Raw genomic sequence first — 25021 nt, 5'->3', positions numbered from 1 at the left:
GACAATTCTTGGACCAACTTTTCATAGAATATTACAGGAAAGTAAGGAAAATGGCAGACTACCTCATATGATCTCTGCCAACATTATTATTTGTCAAAACCAGACAAGTACCCTACATTTCCTACCAGCTATCGCCCGACATCCCTTATTAATGTTGACCTTAAAATAATTTGCAAAGCATTCTCAAAAGGAATAGCAAAGATAACCCTGCTCATAATTAATCATAACCAAACTGTTCTCATTAAAGGTAGGCACTAATCAACAAATACACACAGATTACTAAATCGGATAGACTATTCATGCAACAAAAACACTGAAATGACACTATTGTCATGAATTAGTCTTAAAAGTGCAGCAAAGAAGCAAGGACAGAGTGGAATTAGAAATCAGTATGAGCTCATTTCTGACAGCATGGTGGGAGTTTCTATAAATTACTGGGTTGCCACCAATCCCATGCAAATGTATGCCCATCTGGAGCCGGACTACTACAAAACAATAATATGATAAACTTCTCAAATTGGAGCTGTAAAAGCATTAAATACTTGGAACATATATTCAAAGGACAATACTTTATTCCCTTCAATATATTAGTTAAACAATATGGTATTAACAAGAACAGATTCATAGAATATAAAAAGTTACATCTATAGGAAAATTAAAATATCTAATCTAATCAAATTACAAATACTATCAAGTGTGATAGAATTCCATAATCTAAAAACTCAAAATTACTGTCTAAAATATCCCAGACTTTTTCCAATATGGATGAATCAGTCTCCCTTTCTATTGTTAAATGGGAGGAGGATTTATCAGTCAGCTCAGACCACAATTTGTTTAAAATTTTGTATTTCTACAATCTACAATTAATACAATTGTATTAATTGTACAATAAGATTCTGCATAGAGTGCACTTAAAATGATATGGATGTTCAGGATGAGTTTAATGTCTACTAACAACAGATCACACTGTCAGGGCGACACACCTGACAAATACAACCATGCTCTTTGGATCTGTTCAGAGATTTTGGTGCAGGATTTGTCAAAGGGTCTGAAATGTACCGTTCTAGCCTCCCCTTCTGTCTGCTTGTTGGGCGTCCTAGGTGTAATCACTGAAAATAATGCACACCACATGGCTTTCACCGCTTTATGCATTGCTAAGAAAACTTTCTTCATGAACTAGAAAAATAAAAATAATCTAAATATATCAAACAGTATAGAGATAATTTGCTGGACTATATTCATCTTGAAGCAGCCTCTGCCTCCACATTAGGTCAATCTCTCTGGGTTCCTTTGATCAACTCAATCAAATAGTGTGTGTGGGGACGGGGTTTCTTCATGCTTGTGTGGGGGCACAATGAATGGCACCCAGAGGGCGATCTGTTCATTAGACATATACACCACACACCAAAACCACATTTGAGCGGGTGAGGGGAGGCATGAGGTCTTCTCACAGCCTTGCTCTCTGTTCGCCATCTGGGGCTGGGGGTTGGTCTACCCAGTGGTAGACTGGTTCACTCCCGGGGACTGCTTGGCAGGTCATGGCCCTCCTGGCTCTGTTGGATCCCTGGCAGGGGTTGGTGTTCTTGGATCTCTGGGTCTATTACCTGGTACCTGCAGGCCCACCACCACGGCCCCTGGGGCTGCTGTATTACGGCTGCCGAGTGCCCCCCACCCCCAGTTCTCTTCTGCCCTTTTCTAAGTGGGTGCCACACCTGTTCTTGCAGTGGCCCTCTTAGGACTCCCGTGACCTGTGGGGATGGCTATGGCCTGTGACTTCATGTCCTGGTGTGAGCGGGACTGTGGCTCCACCACAAACACTATTAACCACTTACATGGAGAAACATTATTGGTGCATTCACACACAAGTGTTACACCCAGGGCTACACAGGCGCACAAACACGTACTCACATCTTGTATTATTAGTACTATGCGCTGTTAAATAACATTGACTATTCATTATTTACTGTTATTTATACAGATGTTGCTGTGTTTTTCTGATGTTTCTTTTTTATCTGTGTTCATCCCCTATTCTTCTCCAAACCCCCGCACCATTTTTTTTACTCCTCCACCCTCTCCCTCTTCTATATATGTCATCTGTCCAACTTCTCTTTTTCTCTCTCTTTTTTTGTCTGTCCCCCAGTCATGTCTGTCGTGTTTGTATAAAGTTAAAGTGAAGTGATTGTCATTGTGAAACCCTGCACACAGTGCACACAACAAAATGGGTCCTCTGCTTTTAACCCATCACCCTTAGTGAGCAGTGGGCAGCCATGAAAGGCTCGCAGGGAGCAGGGGACTGTACTTTGCTCAGTGGCACCTTGGCGGATCGGGATTCGAACCGGCAACCTTCTGATTACAGGGCCGCTTCCTTAACAGCTAGGCCACCACTACCCACTTAAATAAGAATAATAAAAATTTATTATAAAAAAAAAAAAAAGTGAATGATGAACAGTTTCATGTGTCAACTGTTACTGTCTGGTTGGAAGAAAGAAAGAAAAAAATAAGATAATGAGACAAAGTGTCTTTTTGTTGAGAAAAGTCCCATGTTCAGCTTTCATGCTTACTGGCCTGACTAATTACACATGGCCATGGGGGTGGGGGTAGAATGGGGTCTGTGTGTGTGTGTGTGTGTTGGGAGGAAGTCTTATGACAAGCAGGTTGAGATGTCGCACCTGTCCTATGTGGAAGATGCATCTGTCACCGAACACACGTTTAATCACTACCCTGGCATGCACTCACACACACACACACACACACACCACACACACACACACACACACAGCACCAAAATTAAAATGAACTTTCTTGCCATGGAGTTTCAAATAAAAAAAAAAAAGCCAGTCATTCCCCTCACCCTCATTAATATTCGGAGGTTAAGAGCTTTTCAGCGAAACGTAATTAATTGAGGCTGAGCTGACAGTAAACAACCAATTTCAAATTAAAGCGAAATGACAGGAGCGTCATTTGTAAAATGTGAGCAGATTTTGGCGACAGATAAATGAAGGAAAGCGTTAAGGAGGGAGAAAGTGATGAAGATATTAATCTTCACCTGTCTGTGTCAGCGTGCCACTCATCTCCGCCATGCTGCTCTCGATCCTCTGCAGATGCTTCTTGTCCTCCCGTCGTCCCATAACGAGGGGCAGGATGTATTTCTGCAATTAAAAACATGACACGCTATTACAATTCTTCCCACAAAACAGGGGGGAAAAGGCAGGAGGACAGGCCTGAGTGCCACATACAGCAGTCACCAGCGCCACCGCATCCAGGGGCTTTATGAGCCCACAATGGGATTTCCAGGCTTGAAGAGAGAGACATTTTATGGAAACAAAATGGCCTGGTTGCAAATAAAAGCAAAATGAAGTTTCTGAGAGATTCAAACAAAAACTCAATCATCTGGGATGATATATTTATTCTCATAAATATAAACGGAGTAGAAGGAGCAGCCTTCAGGAAAATAAAATGGAAGATCCACAGCTAAAGGGGAAGACAATGGCCTCCAAACCAGTACTGGGATACGGCCACGGATTTTGAAGAGATAAAAATTGAATATGTGATCTTTTTTTTTTTTTTTTTTTTTTACATGACTGAAAGGTGTGTATATGTTTAGCCCATCTTTGTTATCCTATCCCCTTAGAATGAAGCCCAGATGAGAGAGAGCCCAGCCTTTATGGTCTAAATCCACCTGAGGTGTCTAAAACTAAGCTGCATGAAAACCAGAGGAGCTTAACTCGACCAGGAGGAGCAGCAGCTGTGTAGACGAATGAGAGGAGATTACATCCCTGCAACAGATCTAAAGCCTGGAGATGGTGGGGAGAGCATGTTGTATGTAGACTCTGATAAGCACAGCTCTGCGTTTTCTTCAGGATTTTTTTCCCCCAGTGCTTTGCCACTTCATTCAGCTGGACTCAATTGTCAGTGCTCTGGCTGAGAATTAAGCAATGTGCTGTGACTCTGGGTTCAACTTCATTAGGCCCTTTAGCCCACATCCTCGCTGCTCCATTAGAACATGTCAACTCCCACAGACAATTGCATGTCAGAGCAGAGGCTTGTAAAACAACACTTCCATACATATTGAATGAACAGACAGGTCAAGGGGGTGCATCTGCTCCCCACACCATTATTCATTTTTTTCCCCAATCTTACATCTTAAACTACTGTCAAATAATGAGAACAGAATGTCTCTCAAATTTACTAATATAGGGAGCAGGAATTATTTAAACTAGCAACACCACCAGTAAAATAAGTCCAGTTCACCAGATATCTGCATAATTTGCACAGTAAACTGCATTGATTTATGAACATTGGTCTAAATGGGACATAAATAAAGTTATACAATAACAGAACAAACATTACTTCCAGTTGACAAAATCTTGCCCATGTTGTTTATTTAGCCCTTAGCCTTTAAATCAAAATTTATTTGTTGCAAAATATGCAATAAATAATGCAATTAAATTTTTTGTATTGATTAACAGTTCAAAATTTGTTTATTTTAAAAAGAAATTTCAAGAAACAAACCTATACACTTTTGTCATTATTTCATAAGCAGAATATTTAAACTTATTTTGGCCCTTTCAAGTAATTTACACTTACATTAAGCAGCAAAAACAAAATATTAAGTTCAATTAAACTGGTCATCCCATCCACCCACACCGCTAAAGTAGAAGCTCTTCAGATTGACCAGTATTATAATGGACATAGACTGTGGACCATAACAGTGGACTTGTCTGCAGTGTCCAGTACCTTCAAACATGGTGCATTGGAGAAAGGATCTGTCAGGGTTGGACAATTTAATACCAACCCTGCTCTTGCATGTTCACTCAACCTTGGAAGGAAGTTTCTTTCTGTTTTACTCCCTTTGCATTTATAGCATTTACCAGATGCCATTTATCAGTAGTTACAGGGACAGTCCCTCAGGAGACACTCCAGGTTAAGTGTCTTGCTCAGGGACACAATAGTACAAATGAGGTTTGAACCTGGGACTTTGGTTCATAGGTGAGTGTTACCCATAGGGTTTCAACTGCAGCGCCTGTCAAAGCCCATTGAGATATACTGTATGAGACTTTAGGCTAAATAAGAAATAATAATGTTGTTTTTGTCATTGTGACCCTAACTAATCACTGGGCCACATCTACATTAACCACTGAAATCAGTTGCTATTAATCAGAGAGTGGAAAAAAAATAAAATTTAAATAAAATTTATATAAAATTTAAAAAAGAAAAAACACACTTCTTGAATATTACACACGCATAATTCTTTAAAAAATAATAACAAGAAAAAGTTCAAATAAAATACTGTTCATTAAGTGTGTGTTGGGCTGAACAGAGGGTGCCAGGCCAGGTTTTCACAGCTACACCAGCTCTGTTGATGCTGATGGAAGTAATAAACACTTTTAAGTTGAAAAAGATTAAACGAGTGTCAACACTACAGTAATTAATAAGCGCGGCACTGAGAGCTGCGCTGTGCTGTAGTATAAATAAAGTATGGCTAGCGTCCATGGCATATGGCACAACGGGTGTCACGCTCAGTTGCTGCAGCGGCAGTGGGCACCTTCATGCAGGGAATTCCACTTCCCCTGCTATGAGCTGCTGGGAGACAGACAGGGAACAGGAGCATGAGAGACATGGCATGGGGAGAAGGCAGAGAGACCAAGACAATGGGGGGAGGGAGAGAATAAAACTGAGCAGAAATATGAGGAAGAAAGTGAGGAAGGATCAGGAAGAGTCACTGAAGGCTAAAGTCATATCTGTGCACTTCTCAGATTAAAAAGAAAAATCTGTGTAGTTTACAACAAAGTGTTTCTCATATTCTAAATGTGCAGGTCTGTGCTCAACATATAAATATATATGCGCACCATCCTGCTGTCCACACTTCACCACTGATTCTGCAGTTTCTTACTCTTTAATTCACTCAGAAGAAAATATATTTTTACATTCTGTATTGTTACAGTTGGAACGATACAAAAGAGCATTAAAAAAAAGTTTCATTATTACCTGTTGATACACTGAAGGTGTAAGCCCATCAGGGGTGAAGCAGACATGGGAATCAAATATTATATAACAGCAACATTACAAAATCAGTCTGGCCTATATTCCAGACATTTATATTAATTTGTCATTTATTTTCAGATTAATTGTTTTGGCTAGACAGTGCTGAACAGATAAAATCTCTCTTATTGGTCAATAGATTTATTTCTCACAGTGTTTCAGTTATTTACAATACATCTGATGTTACAATGATTTTCCATATTACCACTTTAATGAAATATATTATACATGTATATCACTGTGAGGTGCAGCCAAGTAAATAGTTTTCCATTTTTCCACTTTTGTAGTAAATACAGTTTTCCATTACATTCCAATTACATAGCGAAATGTTGTTTTTCTGCTCTGCTGTGTTGGAGTTCAAAAGACACAATTCCTACAATCACAAGTCAGTCTACAACCAAAATAATATTATAAATATAACATTATATATATATATATATATATATATTCACACACACACACACACACACACACACACACACCCTAAAAATCCTATAGCGCTGGTGCAGTATGGTGCATGGAGAGCAAAGCACGAACAGAGCAGATAATACCATTTATCCTGTGCAAGCTGTAAACAAACTGTAAAATTCAATGTCAAAATTTGATGGTGTCTGAACGGGGTGGTGGAAAAGCTGACTGAAAAAGAATTGTGTAATCTACTAGTTTTAGTGTGATTGCTCATGGCTTGGCTACGATCTGGATCGCTCGGTGCTCAAACAGTCGAATGACACTCAGGCAGTGAGCTCCGGCACCAGATGTCGGACCGGAGTAATGACCACCATCCTGCTGTCCAGTTCATGACATCATGACAGTACTGCAACTGCGCTTACAGCAGGTCTATCAAACACACCCACCCAAATAAAACCTGAAATGGCTTATATATGATAACGTAACAAAAAAATAAAAAAATTCCATGTAATGTAAGACATATTTGGATACACAGGAACATGCACCCAGTAACTAGGGAAGGAAGACCTAATACACTCAGCTCCCTGCCACCTATAAAACAAACTAATCGACTACACATGCTCCTCTGCGGCTGGGCTGGGATTAGTGTCCCCTTTGAGGATCGCCTGACTCAGGCCTCCAATCCGCAAACTCAGAGCTGATAAACGCAGGAAACCAGTGAGGAAAAAATATCAAAGAGACCCCTTTGGTGTTTGAGAGAGGCTGAAAATATAGGTTGGGGGTCTTGGATGAGCTCATTCTCATGACGCAAGATAGACATCTGAGGGAGAAAAAAACCCCAACCTTTCAGAAACCCATAACCTTACATAAAAGCCACAAAAAAAAACCTAGAAACTAAACCCACAACTGTACATGCAGGGCATAGAGGACGCCTTACCCGGTAGAGGTGATGGAAACCGAAGGCTATGCCAGCCATGATTATGGCCAGCGCTCCGTAGTCCCTCCATCTGTAGCCTGGTGAATCTGCAGGGTGACAGTGATGTCAGACACATACAGGCTCATGGCCACAAATGTGAGATACAGTAACACACTGAAACAATCCTGGAAGGGAGACCCACAAGACTGCTACCCATTTCAGTGTATGGACCTGCATGTGTACAACAGGCCACAGTTAAATAGACAGTTCATAACTTTGTCATGTCTGGTGCTCTTGGCATGATTGATTTAGTGATTTTAGCATTTAATGATAAAGTCTGTCGATTCACCCATCATACCTTGTAGTCATCTCAACATTTATTTTAAAATGATGGTTGATTTTCTATTTACGCTTATTGTCAACCCAATGAACACTGACTCACAACTGGGTGGGGAAGGCAGTTTTTAATCAAAGGTTTTCTTCCTCTCATTATAAATCAGTCAGTAGAAACTGTTGCTTGATGCGAGACGTGCATTTGGAACATGAGTTAAGCACTACGTACGCTTTTGAAAGTGTGATTCATTACCAGAAATACAGACTTCAGACAAAGCAGTAGTGTTCATGAGACATACCTTATCTCAACACTTAATACCAGCCAGAAATTATGTGGATCCTCATTGATGTCCATTACCAATGCAAAAAACTCAAGCATCTTCAAAAGGCAAATAGAAACCAACAAAATTTGACAAATTAGGCAGGATGGTTCCCACTGACATCATAAACAAGGTCTCTCAGGCCAATGTACTGACCAGTCAACCAGATGACTGCCAATTCCACTAACCACCATTTTATCCCTGAGCACAACACTTAACTCTGACTCTCTAATTAGTGTCTGCACGTTTCCATGGATTTAATCTGGACACCTCTGCAGTTAACTCCTGGCAAATTTCTTTAACCACATTTAAATGTAGTTTACTTCAGGCCTGATTACATGACAATATGTCCCTCAGATCAGTTCAGATAATTCTAGAACACGTGAACCTCTATGAGAAATTCTTTGGCATGAACTAAAATGTAAAAATGACATGTGACAGGGCTCCTGACTACTGACCTAGTTCGTCATTTAAGCAGTTTGCGGTTCGAGGCAACAGTAACCCTAATAGTCAGGTTCACTTCAAATAGAGAACCACAGTATCTCATCCACCATTTTTCCGGTAAAAATAAATGTAAACAAGTACAACAAATGTGAAAGTTTAGCTTGAACCTCAAAAAGCAAAGGAAGAAGTGGAGCATGAATGGCTTACACCTTGAAATGGTGTTGAGCATGCACCAGAAGCATCACTCACACACACAGTCCAAGAGCAGCACACAAGGAAGCAGAAACCACATCAAGCTGGTTAACAACCCCTCCTTTCAAACCCTCACTCATTAAGCAGCAGAAAGCAGAAAAAATCCCTCGGCATCCCATGACAGATCATGACAGCAGATATTTGTGTTAGGCTGTGCAAGCACCTGCGCATTTTAAAAGCTGACTCCGATATTGACAGAAAGCAAAAAAAAAAAAAAAAAAACTGGTGAAACACAGTATGAATGAAGGTAATTGTTTCCAAAGGTAATGGACTGCTGCGACCTGCCAGCCAGCAAACTGGCACTTAATCTGAAGCACAATCTTAACAACTGATGAGAACGGGAGAACTACAGTGGTGCTTTTATCAGGGTTTATATTAAGAACTCAGGCATGGGGGGTTTGTCAAAGGTCACGGTACAAAACTTTAACTAAGGTGAAAGGACCCAGGCAATAATTTATTCACCAGCATTTCTTGCTGCATACAAATCAACAGTTCCTTAAAGCAAACACGGTGACATTTTTGTGGTGAAAGCACTTTGTTTTCTTCACAGCAAGCAGCACAACGGCTGATTTAGCAGCTGATGAAATTCTTTATGACACTCATGCAAGTCAACCCTAAAACCCTAAAGTCATTCATTTCGCTGGATTTCAAGGTGAGTCCAGGTGACACTACGCCCTAAGGCATGCCAACAAATCACAGCATGGTGAGCTAGGGAGAGGCCAAGAAAGGGAAAAAAAGACGAATTCCTGTCTTTCAGTCCACGGTGAGTCACCGTCCCGCCCAGATGCTAAACACGCACATTTAACAGTTTCTTCAACCAAACGTGCCTCAGGCCTGATCACAGATCATGTTTGAACCTTTTTAAGACAGGTTTACAGTTAAACAGGTTCAGGGTTCTACATGCTGTATTTAATATAATGCTGCATGCAATTCACTGCTGATCTAAAGCAGGACCTGGACCAAGAACAAGGTATACTAGACATACAAATTCACCGCATTAGTACAGGAACGATACGGAAAAGTGGCTCTGAACACACTATGATGTGGTCCAGTTCCTTCTGCTCCTCAGCCCCACCCCACCCCCAACACACGCCTCTGATCCTCTCCTTTCCACTGCTCCCCATTTGATCACTTAAGGTGTGAGACTGGGCACACCATTTCACCGTTTTTGCAATCTCCTCTCAAATTTATTGGGTTCAGAGGAGGCCTTACTGTCCTTCCCTGGGTTGGAAATAGAGATCAGAGGATCCATTACTTCGACAGAGATGGATGCAGGTCCCTGTGCATCGTCCCCGTAACAAGGACATCAAAGAAAGGTGGCCCCCTCTTTTCACAATGACCCCCTGTACAAGACTCGCCACACTCACCTCATTATGCAGCTCCCTTATAGCCGATTTTGATATAAAACCCCCACTACAGTCATGCAGGAGCCTAAGTACACGGCCATCCCATCAACATCACTTTCATTACAAAACATGAGATGCCGGGGAGTCAAGGATGGAGCAGTAATAAATGAGAGGAGAATACATCTGGAATTATTGTCATACGGGTGGAGCATTATGCGTACTACATTCTGCATTGGCAAATCAGTGGCCAGTGCCCATAACCAGCCATGGTAATAAAGATACAGGGTGTAGGTCCTTTTCCATGGCCTCGGAAAGGGGATGCTGGGTAATCTCCACTGATATAGGCAGGAGGATATCGCCTAGCTGGCGTTGGCAGGAATTAATTACAGACTGAGACATCACTGTTGTGTAGCAATCATGGGCCCAGATATGGGCATAATTTGAATACACTGGGTCTGTACAAACACAGAATGAAACCTTTTGCTACAGAGCAGAAGGGCACTCACGGTGTAGTACTGGGGTGAGCTGCGTGGAGGGGAGAATTTGAGGGTGGCCCGCGGGACCCTCGGTGCTGCCAGAGAGCTGGATGGCCAGCTCCACTTCCTCATCAGTCAGGCCTGCACAGAAGCAAATAAAATATTTCAATAAAATGAAGAAATGAGACACATGAGAGCAGGTTTCCTCATAGCATGTTACAGCCATGATCAATGTCCATTCACAAAAAAAAACATTTTGTAAAACTTTTTGGTTATCACAGAACAGAAATGTTATTATGTCTTAAACACCCCCCAAAATAGCCCTGTCCACAAGTGGATTATTCAGCAGATAGTGAACACAGATTTACAGTGAATTAGCACCACATTTAGTGCTAAACAATCTTCTATGCACTCTCTGCAATCATCTCCCTTCCTGTCTGATCTCTGAAGCTTGTCCCTTCAGCTTTTACTTACTTAGCCACAGACATAACGAAGCAGTCCTCCATCTCCACTCCACTCCCCTCCTGTTTACTACTGACGTTCCCCTGGGCTTCACAACCATTCAATTCCACTCAGTCTCCAGCTACACTGAGGCAAGAGACCCAAAAGAGCCACTTTCAGTACTAATTCAGGTCACACAGCAGAGGCAGACTACCGAACGTGTCTCACTGCTCTACCAGTCAGGAAACAGGGTAAATGCCAGGCCACATGTGCTTCAGCATGCCTGAACGAGCCAAGAGAAGAAAAGACTCCTGTCCAGTCCCTAGAATGCTGGGGATCAGAATCAGTATGCTTTATTCAACTTACTTACTTACTGTCATTTTATTTATGTCTATGTTTTACTCTAAAGTTCTGCACAGCCACATACAGTTGTGTTAAACTAGTCCTATACCCTGAACTTTCCAAAGGAATCACTGTGTAAACTGGAGCCACGTCTTCTCGTCTCTCTGTATATCTGCACAATATATAGAAGAGATGACAATAAAGGTTACTTGAACTTTAATATTAAACATATGTTTTTACCATTAACAGTCAATGCTATGAAGTAAATGTGTCTTAATGTTTGCCAGGAAATCATTTTTCATTCAAATCAATACATTTTTCTTGAAAAAAGAAACAATCTTTAAACAGAACATATTTCATTTGTCTGATGTTCATTGAAATGATCATAAGCACAAACAATCTGACAACAAACTGACGAAACAATGCAACTTGTCCTATGCTTTTAACCAATCACCCTGAGAGAGCAGTGGGCAGCCATGACAGGTGCCCGGGGAGCAATGTGTAGGGATGGTGCCTTGCTCAGTGGCACCTCAGTGGCACCTTGGTGGATCGGTATTCAAACCGGCAACCTTCTGATTACACGATCTACAAAACCTTGCCAAGTCAGATTTACTATAATAGGAACTGGTGAATGTAGAAATTCAGAAGAATGATGTATAGGTGTTTGTTGGAGTGGCCTTCTTTATCTGTTGCACTAAACCTGAAGGGGATTACAAAATGCTTGTTGTATAGTTGTGTCTTCTTGAAACCATTTTTTGCTGCTCTGCCAGTTTTATGATGGTCTCAACTAAGAGTAAAAATATTTCTCAACTCGACATCTAACCTTACTTATAATGCACTGTTAATTAATATGTATTATGTTGTATGTAGGGATGATAACTTGTGTTATTTTGATTGTCTGTACTTAATATATATCCTGGTTTTGTTTAAAAAGATGCAGATTTCAACAAATATTCAGCTGACAAACATGTCAGAGATAGATTTGGGATGGAGTTAAAATAAAAAGTCTCTTCAAAGGGAAATACTTTAGTTCAGACACATGAAGAAACTACGTAGCAAATTACAGTCCAGATCCCATGGTTGAGGAATATACCATATTGAATTTTCCCCCGTCCTCATCAGACACATATTGTTCAATCTTCTATAACATAATAATAACAACATGTTTTTACAAAAGAAAAGGTTTAAATATCGGAATATCCCTTTGCAGGATCAATAGAGCTACATTTTATCGCATAAATCCTCCCTTCCCCCACTGTGGCAGATAAAGCTAGGGTCACAAATTTTATGGCTATGTGAAATGATAGTACTCTTTGGAACGGAAATGTCCATGAATACTGCTGAATAATTTAAGAAAAGTATTGGCCTGCCAGTTGTGGCTGCATGTGCTGAGCTGGCACAGGCGGCCGACGACAGTGTCCAATAAACAATAACATGTCCCTGGACCTCTCCACACTCCGACCACAGCAGACTCGCTGGTGGCAGAGTATTGGGTAGGACATGGATGCTCCCCTCCTGCCATTAACCGCACTGAAAGAAAACGATCCCCCCCGGGAACACTGCATTTCCTGCCACAAAATATGCAACAAGGACTGCAACTGACACACAGCATAATATTGTAATAGTGGACCTATTTTTTCCCCACACAGATCCACCTATGGAAAAGCATGGTGACTAAATTTGATACAAACATATAATAAATAACTTAAAATACCCCAAACCTGTGGATGCAGATGCTGTAAACCCCCAATTTGGTGGGTTGACTTGTGGAATCATGCTACAAGATTTTTTTTTCCCGCCCCACTTTTGAATGCTGGCGATGCTTTTAACTCTGGCAGCATGAGTCTAAAACCCACACAAGTGGCTCAGGTAGTGCAGCTCATCCAGGATGGTACATCAAGGCGAGCTATGGAAAGGTTTGCTGTGTCTGTCAGCATAGTGTCCAGAGCATGGATGTGCTACCAGGAGATGGGTCAGTACATCAGAAGACATGGAGGAGGCTGTAGGAGGGTAACATTTACATTTACATTTACGGCATTTATCAGACGCCCTTATCCAGAGCGACTTACAATCAGTAGTTACAGGGGACAGTCCCCCTGGAGCAATTTAGGGTTAAGTGTCTTGCTCAGGGACACAATGGTAGTAAGCGGGATTTGAACCCGGGTCTTCTGGTTCATAGGCGAGTGTGTTACCCACTAGGCTACTACCACCCCACCCCAGGGTAACAACCCTGCAGCAGAACAGCTACCTCCACCTTTGTACAAGGAGGAACAGGAGGAGCACTACCAGAGCCCTGCAAAATGACCTCCAGCAGGTCACAAATGTGGATGTGTCTGCTCTAATGGTCAGAAACAGACTCCGTGAGAGCGGTATGAGGGCCCGGCGTCCACAGGTGTGGGTTGTGCTTACATCATGTCTTGCTTCATCCACCAACGCCACTAGATGCTTTAGATGAGGTCTGGCAGGAGATCCCTCAGGAGACCATCCACCACCTTATCAGGAGCCTGCCCAGGCATTGTAGGGAGGTCATACAGGCACACACACTACTGAGCCTCATTTTGACTTGTTTTAAGGACATTACATCATAGTTGGATCAGCCTGTAGCCGGATCAGCCACTTTAATTTTGAATGTCACTCCAAATCCAGACCTCCATGGGTTGATTAATTTGATTTGATATTTTTTTCTTATTCTGTTGTCAACTATGTAAAGAACAAAGTATTTAATAAGAATATTTCATTCACTCAGATCTATTTTTTTGAGCAGTGTATGTCTAATGACAACATAGTAAAAGGAACATTAATGGAAAGCTATTCTGTATTTCATTATCCTGTATTATTTGGTGCACCTGATACACATGGCGCCTGTTTACGAGCCACCGTATTAGCAGATGCTCAGCCCAAGCATTGGCTTTGACCTTGCCATTCTCATTGGGGCATGAAATTACGGTGGTGGCACGGTGATATTACAGCTATAAATACTGTAAACTGCATATCTGGGCTACGTTTTCTATTGTCTTTCAACATAAACCTGATCGGTATTTATTTAAAGGAAAACCCATTGCTCGTCACATTATTTACAGCTCTATTTTCCAGCCCCTTGTTTTCTTCAGCTTTTCTTTTGCCCACACATCCAAGGCCCTAACCACAAAAGGTGACATGACCAGCTCTTCTGTACTCCAATCAGCCACCACAATAAAACCCCCTACAATATTGTGCAGGGCCCACTCATAGAAACAAAAAAGCTGATTTACAGATGTATGGACTAAAGTAGATCGCTGATCTCAGGTGTCATGTGGTCAATTTATACGAAATATAAGTTCATTTATATGAAATCAGATGTGGTAAAATTTTAGAACAAAAATGTTCAAATATTCAGTAAAAATAAAACGTATAAAAAAATTACAGACGTAAGAAAAAAAAAAAAAAAAAAAAAGTAATAGTGTTATTTCTTTTTTTTTTTGCTCACCACTCACTTGCTACAGGCTCTTCAGTTAAACCGCATACTTTTTATTGGTTTTCACAACCTAGCATGGGCGGGGCTTCCAGTCACTGGCCAGCAAGTATTCGAGTGACAGCAACATGCTCCATAAAGGAAAATGCGCAGATAGAGTATTCTAGCATAATACAACATGTCTACCATTGTAGAGTCAAATACTTGCTAAATACTTGCAATTTATTAATCATGAACTTGATCGAAAAATGACCATGGCTGCTTCTTTGTGCCTTCATCCCCAAAACTCACACTTCAAAACACTGAACATCTGGGGCACGGAGTGGTCACTCATACTTGCTGGTCAATGATGGGAAGCCCCATCCCACAAGGGAGGTTTGTGTCATTTAGTGCAATGTCCTGTCCCATGTATTAGGACAGGTTTCATAGGAATTGCTGGTCAATATAGCCCATACACTGGTGTGTTACCAGTGTTATTCACTTCCCCTCTCAGTGGTTTTAATGTTGTGGCTGATCAAGGTGTGTTTACAGGTCTACACTCAGGGATAATACCAAAAGTCTGTCCAATTCTAAACCTTCTGGGTTAAAACAATCCTGGACAACCAATTATAAAATTGCTTACTAAAATATGTTGAGTGCAAAAAGGTGAATGCCTTTTTACTATCCTACAAGAGCAGAATTATTGAGTTGTCCTTGAAACCAAAATTACTTACATTTTGAATATGAATTGCTGGTGTACAGAAAAAAAAATACGTAATAAAATGTCATGGTCATAAATAGATAGAGGTCACAAGCCTTCAAAATGAGCAGTGCACGACTTTAGCCGTTTTTTTTCCAAGAAGCACCAACTTTGCCTTCTAAGTACAGTGTGACCACAACTGCTTGCCCTAAATAATGACCACTCTCATAGCTTATTCATTTATGTATTAAAAAAGAGGGACTCTGCTCTCATTTCCCTGCTTTATCGCCCACTGCTCATGACAAAGTGGCGCAGAGCCTGGGCTAGGTGGCGCCGTAGAGTAATTTATAACCACATCAATCCCCGCGCCCTCTGCGCAGGCCTTGGTCATTGCCATTTTTGTCCAAGAGGTGAGTCGCGTAGCCTCACTTGCAAACAGCAGCCCATTAATATCCAAGATGAACCATAGCCTTTACCTTCATGCCAAGAGCAGTGTTGGACTACCAGGTTTCCACATCCATCATAACTCAGGACTCACAATTGACTGGGGAGGGTCAAAAGTGCAGCCCAACAGAACAAAGCGCAGGGGTCCCTTTACTGACACTACTTTATTTAAAGCAAATGCTACAAAAGGAATATGAAATCCGATTCCACGCTTTTAGGGAATCGCTCATATAAACTACTGGCCAGACACTGCGGATCGGAAGCGGTCCCTCATTTGCATCAGCACACACACACCAGACATGTCGTTCGTAACTGGAGATTTTTATACATCTTTTAGACTGACAAGAGCAACGATTTGCTAATCATAGAAAGCCAATGAGGAGGTGCAAGGAAAGCCTGAAAAGGTAATTGACAATTCGTGCTGTGAAATTATCAGTTTACATAACATTAGGGCATATTTCTGTATGCGTATCAAAAGCAATCACACTCCCCTTGAAAGGAGAACGGTAGGACGAAAGACAAAAGAGGCTTCCTTCAGTGCACATTAGAGCATAACTGCGCATGTAAATAATAATATCTGCAAAGAGAGGCTATTGAGTGAAGAATCTCCAACACGCAATCAAAGAGCGCCCCGTTCCCCTACTCATCTGTTCCAGTGCGTCAGCGCCGGCTGTCCAAAGAATCCAATTTAAATCCCTCATTTGCTGAGCAATCCGATTGTTTTTTATTTTATGGCGGCTCTGATGCTCCCGGTGTTTAATACCTGTTCTGGACTCCCCATGGAAAGCCTTTCCCTTTATGATCATTTTTTTAAGGATGTAGTGTTTCTCTCGCTTTTTGTGTGTAGTAGCGACAGCTTGATAATTACAATGACGACCTTGCATATTTCCCTGCATGTAGCTTAATATCCATTAATTAGCTTTTCGGGTTAGGCCAAGGTCACAGTAATCAGATTAAAATATGGAATTTACCAGAGAACACATTCTTCCTGCTTTTTGTATAAAGCAAGGCCTTTTTAATGAATGCAAGAAATACATCCTAATAAGCATTAAACCATTCATAACCATTTAAATTAAAATAATTCACCTAGCACAATACAAAAAAAAAACAGGAAGGTTTGTCATGACCACTTCACTGGTGATGATGCAGAGAGAAGAGCATATTTTTTATGTGAAATGTAATAAAGAGAAATAGTCTTAACATTAGTCAGCACTTTACCTAGAATATTACCCCCTTCCCACCCATTCAGAGTGATTCAACATTGTGACATAATTACATTGCTCAAGGTGAGGCGCAGGCTTCTGCTGATACAGGGCCATTTTCTCTCAACATGCACAAACCCCCGAAGTACAACCTGGCCTATGTTTTTGAAAGGTGGGAGACCACCAGGAAAGCCCTTCATCCAGATATACTCACGCGCGTTTCACTACAACATCAGATCTTTGTGCGAGGTGGGCAGGGTGACCTGGCTGCTGCCTTGTCCACTTTATTGCAGTGTCACACAGTCACCCTGACTATGGAAATCTCCATCTTCCAGAATTACTGAGTGCACATGATATTTCTGGAGCGGGAATTAATGTTCCTGCTGCCCGTTGTAAACACTCTTGGATGATCACAAACAGTGTGGTTACAAGGTTTGATAATTAAAAGGCTGGTGACCTGGAAAGTGTGGGCCCTCATTCAAAGATCTCCAAAGGGCCATCTTTAAACACACACACACACACACACACACACACACACACACACACACACACACACACACACACACACACACACACACACACACACACACACACACACACACACACACACACACACACACACACACACACTCCTGCCTTCCAAACCTATAGATCTATTGAAATTCCCAAATACCCCGGAGTGATTGTGTTCAGTCTGTGCCATATGCAGATCAGAGCAATTTCACAAAACAGCAGAACCGTGATTAATCTTTTATTTAACAACTTGCGGGAGGTCACTGGAATTAAGATGTCTGAGAAATATATTACCAGCGCACAAATGACACCATCCACCAAGTACCTACAGATTCATTAAAAAAATGCTTTATTTAAAAGAAACTTTAAATGATTTTATAAAGCCAGCATCCAGATTGTACACAGCAAATAAATATTAAACCAATATTAAGCCTTTAGATGCGCTTTTTTCCTGCCTTACCCAAACACTAGCCTATGTTTTTTGTGTTTATATTTGTACTTTTCTTTTTGCATCCATATTCTACCCCTCAACATACTTGCCAGGGGAAACTGACCTATTAAAATGTAGCAGGATGCAAGCACATAAATATTTGATGCCCTAATAGAGCCCTTAGAGGAAAGCATTTTAAAACCGTTTTTCATGCATCCTTTTGTTTTTTAACATACATATAACCTGATCATGTTTGTAACTGTATATGTATTAACGGAAAACACTAAAGACGAAACCAGGAAACCTAAAGACGATCTGTTCATGCAACCCTATTAGATATGCAGCTCGTGCGAGCGGCCTTGAATTATAAATAGAGTTGAATTGTTGCTAATGAGAGGCGCAGATCGAGCTGGGGGGGTTCGGAGGTATCAAAAGATATTGGGAGTCATAACTCAGCGCTCATGTGACTGATAGCAGATAGCAGCTGGCAACAATGGATTTAGTTTCAGGTTTCAACCGCTGATCATGGATCTTTTAGGCTCTGTTTTCACGGCCTCGTTACTACGGTGCCTGCACCCAGTCACAGAGGTTTACAATTAATTAGTCCCTAACGTACACAACTAGTCAAGAGAAAATAACAATTCATATCTAAAAAGCATCAGATTGACATGAGGCCGAAACAGACATCTCTGAAGAGACAACATTATAATGAAAATTGCAACTTTTTTTTATCTTTGTGTGTGTGTCTTAAATACATTTTCTGTGTGTGTGTTATAAATAAATTTGATTTTAAACATCACTGGTTTTCTTTTGCTCCACCTTCAAGTGAAGACCTTTGCTAATGAACAGAATCACTGGTGTACAGGTTATCTGTATATTTTTATTTATTTTTCTTCCTCTGGAATTCCTCTTCATTAAACCCAACCAGTAATGCACTCAATAAAACTTTCCACTCAAGTCGGGGCCATATTTATGGTAAAAGCTAAATTAGGTAAAAGCCTTAAAATGCTAGAAGCTAAAATAATTGACAGTCCCACTGTAAATGTAGGAAGGTTAGTCAATATTAATTTTCTGTTTCCCACAGAACTGTCCCAACTGGTGGGTCATTTATCTATGGCGCCAGGATCAACCTCTCTGCAGTCAAATCGACTCAGACCTGACCCCCCTCAGGGCATACAGCCAAGGTCTCGACCTCTGACCCCTAAAAGCAACTGACCTCATCTCACGGTGTCTGATACAGCACATTTATCCTGATATGTGACTTCCGCTATAGAGGACCACTATACTTTTTATTTGCGAGCTTAAAAGCAATTTACAGTATTACAGGAGGGTTAAATTGACAAAAAGAAGCAAAGAAATAAACAAAAGAAGACTACATCTTACCTTTTTTCATCAAGAAGGCCTTTCTGGTGGCCAGGGGACTTTGACGGACTTTCTGGTTCTGTAAAAATTTCACAGCTGTTGCAATCTAAGAATTAAAAACAGAAAGGTCAGTTCCCAGCAAAGTTCTCCTTCAGAATGTCTAAAAAGCAACAATATATCTGCCATAAATGGATTAGCTGATGTGAATGCCCAGTGAAGACTTCCCCTCATTGTGTGGAATGTGGAGACGAGACCATCTAACCACTTTAGAAAGAAATAAGGGGAATGTGTGAATCAGCAGTTATAAAATTAGCCGGGCACAAATTGCTGAAATAATGGCAGGATGGACTTTAATTTGCCATTATCCTCTTTAAGACAAACGCCAACCTTAAGTGAGTGAGGGGCTCACTTAAAAAAAAAAAAAAATCCATACTTAATGCTGAGGTGTCCCACTGTATCTAATAAGTGAGGAGTAGGCATCTTAAGGCTGAATCGTAAGGATGAAAATGCATTATGATCAAATCAGCCAGTCTTGCACAGTGTAATGATCAAGTAATAATGCATTAGAAAATTAAATATTGCCTGAACATGTGTAGTTGTAAGTGCACAGCGTTCATCGATTTGCCCATGTTTTCCTTTGAGGTGGGCCTTAATTTCCCACTTAGACACTTTTTTTGCCTGCCATGAATGAAGAAGACAGGGTTAAAACACAAGTTTGAAGTGGGAAGCTGTGAAGTGGTGCTTTTAAAAACTAGATGAAGATGAGCGAAGTGGAGCAGATCAGCGCAACGCCTTGTTATCGCACCTGTGGTCCCTGTGATTCAATTGTAAAAGTCTGACCTGTAATGTTGAAAGGTTTTGAATACAATGCTTTTCTTTACGCTGCAGGCAAAAAAACTGAATAAATAAATAAAGAATGTGTGATTGACCGTACTGTCTCTGTTAATTCATTTTGGGTAATGCATTGCATATACTATGGACCTGTTTCAATCCAAAAGAATTGCATTTTGAAAATGGTCTGAGGAGAATATATAATAGACACATGGGCTGAAGTGCCATATAACTCTTTAGAGACAAATCATGATAAAGTGGGTTGAGGGACATGGTTTTGCTATCAAATCCTATGAAACAGATATGAGCATCAATTTATATGGATTCTAAAGCCAATGAAGAATAAATGGACAAAAAAAAAAAAAAAAAAATTAAATCGTTGTTTTAAAACGTAAGATCATCACAGGGCATCACAATGAGGACTAAATCACTCACATTTTAAATGCTTGAATAAATTTAATTCCCCCAACAAACAGTTTCAAATAAAGAAAGCAGTCAATACATATGTGGCCACCACACTGCTGTGTCACCATGACCTTTCAAGTACACAAAGGTTACACAAGGGTTTGGAAATTCCTGGATGTCTACACGCTGAGGGCGTATTAAAGCCAGTCACCCGGAACCTGCATTGTGACAGGCAGATTAAAGCGTCTGCACGCCGAACCCCCCCACCACCAGCGGATGTTGGAGGAGCAGAGTTACAGTAAACACACAGGAACACAACTATCTGCTTTCGGGGGCTTTTCACATCTGGACTGGCCCGATACTGTACGTTTGTTGTGTTATGGCCATGCAAATTCATACCAAACTTGCCTGTTGTTCACTAAACCAGTCAGTATCAGAGAGAAACTGAACATTGTACACATATAGGGCACTAAATACACAACCCAGGACTAACAGAAAAAGCTTCATCCATTTATGTATCAGAGCACATCGGATCTCCAGAAGCAAAAGTGCTTTTCTTAGCAGATGACAGAGCTGCTTCACCCAAGGTGCACCCAGACATCTCAATCAATTATAACCACATTGTCCAGATTTTAGCCTTGTCCAGTTATTGACATATAGATCACCCGGTCGTAGTGTAAGGTAGCATGCAATGGTGCTTTTAAAGTGGAGGCCTGCATCACTGCGTCAGGGCAAGACACATTGGGATTGGCAGGCTAAATATCAGCTGAAATTAAAGAGGCAGGCGGGAGGATGCTGCTTTGGTGAATACCAGTAAACACCTCTTTGTTAATCAACCATTATTTTCTAATGTTTCTTGTAAGGCTAAAATTTCTAATGCACTGAAAGTGCACCATGTTCTAACCAATAATCTTTACAAACACGATGAGTGCTAAAGTGTTAGGTGTAACCGAAAAAGTGGCCAAAACTCAATCATAGGAAGAGACAAACATTAACTGCCATGATAGGAGACGGTCAAGTTGATGAGCAGACAGGATTTCACTGCCACTGTCTTATTAGGTTTGAATTGGATCGAGATTTTACATTGTACCTTTCTTGACCTTTGCTCCACAACAAAAAATAAGACCATTTCGTGAAGAAAATCAATTTGTAAGATACAGCTAACTTTAGTGTAACCCTGTCCTCTAGTGACAATTAGTAGTATATAATAAAACAAATAAATAAAAATACATGTACAGTACAAGGACGATGGCTCCAAGATATCAAATATCTGCTGCAAAAAAAAGAAAGTTTTTGCAGAAATTTGTAAAAATGAGTCACAATCAGAAAGCCTAACATGCAAACAAAATTCTAAGTATTAGAGGTGTGAACCTTCATTTGTCTCACGATTAACGTTATCAATGCTTCGATATCAATAAGTCACAATGAATCCCATAAATTTTCAACATGGTCACATGATTTTTTCAAATACAATAGTTAAGGTCTGGTACATCTGTGTGGACGCTTTGAATGAGTAGAAGAAGGGTCTGTGTTCAGTCCACAGTCCCCTGATGCCACAAATGGCAAAAAAACACCTGGTTTAGACATCCGTGGCATCATGAGAGCACAGACTGAACAAAGACCCTTCTTCTGCTCATTTGAGAAAATCTAAAGCCACTTTCAGACCAAACGCAGCAGCGCTGCAGGGCTCAACGCAAAAAGTATGCCTGCTTTTCCAAACTCCCGGTAAGACGATAATGTTGTGTTGTAGATCTCTGGACACTCAGAGAAAGATCAGCTTTTCCCCCATTCCCACTTTGTGTGTGTTTCAAAGTGGCAGAAAGAACTCTTGCTCGCTTGACTTCTATTGGTTGTGCGAAAATATGTTACGGCACATTGCAAATGACCATTGTGGGAACAAGGCCACCGGGTGCAGCACCACACAGCGCAAAACCCCTACCCAGAGCAGCACTGTGCCCAAAACAGTCGGCCACGGTCACTACCGGCACTACTTTGGAATGAGAATTTTTCATAACGCTGCCAGAAAATCTTTCTACCATTGTGTCCCTGAACAAGACACTTAACCCTGAGAGTCTGGGGGACTGTCCCTGTGACTACTGATTGTAAGTCACTCTGGATAAGGGTGTCTGATGAATGACATACATGTAATAAATGTAACAGTGTTACATTGAAAAAATGAAGTGTCGCCTTTGAGTTCAAGAGTGCTCTGGAGCTGGTTTTCATCCAGGATCTACCTTGTTGCAGTCATCTTTCCCTCCATCCTGACTAATCTCCCAGTTCCTGCAGCTGAAAAACATCCCCATTGCATGATGCTGCCACCACCATGCTTTACGGTAGGGATGGTATTGCCCCCTAGTGATGAGTGGTGCCTGGTTTAATCAAACTTGCCTGGCATTCACACCAAAATGTTTAATCTTGGTCTCATCAGACCAAGAATTTTGTTTCTCATGGTCTGGGAGTCCTTCAGGTGCCTTTTTACTACAGAGTGGCTTCCATCTGGACACTTTAACATACAGGCCTGATTGATGGACTTCTGCAGAGATAGTTGTCCTTGTAGAAGGTTCTCCTCTGTCAACAGAGGACTTCTCAGGCTCTTTTCCCCCAATCGCTCACTTTTGAGGGTAGCTCTAGGAAGAGTGCTGATGTTTTATGTACTTCTTCCAGTCAAGACAATCTTGTCTCGGAGGTCTACAGACAATTCCTTTTTTGACTTCATTCTTGGTTGGTGCTCTGACGAACTCTCAACTGTTTTTTCCACAGATGGACTAATTAAGATGCAGAAATATCAAGGATTATCAGGGGAAACAGGAGGCACCTGACCTTAATTTGAACCTTCATGCTATTTTTCCCCCCATGTTGACATTATGGGATGCTTGTGTGTAGAATTTTGAGGAAAATGTACTAATTTCTTCAATTTTGGAATAAGGCTGTAACATAAAATGTGGGAAAAGTGATGCAGTGTGAACACATTCTGGATGCACTGTAGTTCTTTAACTTAATTACAATTCAAGTCAAATAGTTAAGTCAAAAGTAAAAAGACAGGTAAACAGGTAAGAATTTTGAATGACCAGGTCTTACTAATGTCAACTAAAGTATGCATAGCCAGTCATTTCTAAAACTTTTGCTGCTGCTGGACTCACACAAACACTGAGGATCAGGCCATTTAAAGTCTCAAGGAGAGGAATGTAGAGTTCAACCACTGAATAAATAGATGTACGATTGGGCATGTCGGAGATGAAGAATTTTAGTGATATATTTCTACATTATAATATATTTAGGGCTGCAACTAACGATTATTTTAATAATCGATTAATATGTCTATTATTTTTTTGATTAATCATAGAATCGGGTAAAAAAAACAAAACAAGAAAAGCATTCATTTCCAACCCTTTATTCAAAAGCAGAACCAAAGTCTTTAGAAAGTGCACAAACATGTTGCTCATTGAGCTGTTATAATAATAATAATAATAAAATAAAAATTGACTAACACAAAAACATACACATGTATGCTTTACATCTGCCAAATATAGACTTTTTTTTTTAAAATAAAGTGCCACCTGAGCTGCCAGAACGATAAATAATTTATAAAAAAATAAAGAACAATACAAATCAGAAAATTTAACAGGATTTGTTTGAATGTCAGAACTTGTTCTCTACACTACATTGCAGATGCACACACTCGCAGATGCACACACTCACAAACTCTCACACTGACACACACACACACACTTTTCTAACTTAGTAGTTTTGTCTTGATTTCAGTCCAAAAATCTTAAATCAAGATACATTTACTAGACACATGAAACAGCATAAGAAATGATGTCTTGTTTTCTGATAAAACATCTCAAAATTAAGTGATTGTTTAAAACAAGCAAAATTATCTGCCAATGGGGTAAGAAAACTAATCTTAATGAGATATAATCTCAAACAGAAGTTTTAAGCATCACTTAATTTCCTCATGCCATTTTTCTTGTCTAGTAATCTTGATTTAAGATTTTTTTAGATATTTGGACTGGAAACGAGACAAAATTACTAGTTAAGAAAAGCTTTTTTTGCAGTGTAGCTATACATGACAACGGATTGAAAAATGAATGGTCCAAAAAAGTGAACAAAAACATGTCTTTAGTCTTTTAATGCAAAGTAACTATAGCACTCCTGCTTTACTACTGTTATTAACGCTAACTTGTCATGCTTGTCAAGCTGGATGACGGGTAAACATTTCCATTTACAGCATTTATCAGACGCCCTTATCCAGAGCGACTTACAATCAGTAGTTACAGGAACAGTCCCCCTGGAGCAACTTAGGGTTAAGAGTCTTGCTCAGGGACACAATAGGCGAGTCGTCCACGCGGAGACACAGAGAACAGTCCGAACCCTGTTTCAT

The 25021-nt window shown here is 40.6% G+C and overlaps 1 protein-coding gene across 2 annotated transcripts in view; it reads right to left on the bottom strand.

The window, feature by feature from the left end:
- The window catches only part of pex14 (peroxisomal biogenesis factor 14), a 57247-nt gene that overhangs the window by 10825 nt on the left and 21401 nt on the right, over positions 1-25021 (bottom strand). The window contains exons 3-6 of one of the 2 annotated variants that reach the window (XM_028994380.1): positions 19423-19507; positions 10568-10678; positions 7388-7473; positions 3047-3149 (exon numbers count right to left, since the gene is read on the bottom strand). In XM_028994380.1, coding sequence (XP_028850213.1) covers positions 3047-3149; positions 7388-7473; positions 10568-10678; positions 19423-19507 — 385 coding nt within the window. Of the gene's footprint in view, positions 1-3046; positions 3150-7387; positions 7474-10567; positions 10679-11011; positions 11194-19422; positions 19508-25021 lie in introns of those variants that run through there. The other variant, XM_028994381.1, reaches the window with a different exon arrangement.

This window comes from Denticeps clupeoides, chromosome 10 (genome assembly GCF_900700375.1).
Source record: "Denticeps clupeoides chromosome 10, fDenClu1.1, whole genome shotgun sequence".
NCBI lineage: Eukaryota > Metazoa > Chordata > Actinopteri > Clupeiformes > Denticipitidae > Denticeps > Denticeps clupeoides.
The sequence above is the reverse complement of the archived record's forward strand: the minus strand, read 5'-3'. Positions and strand labels throughout refer to the sequence as shown.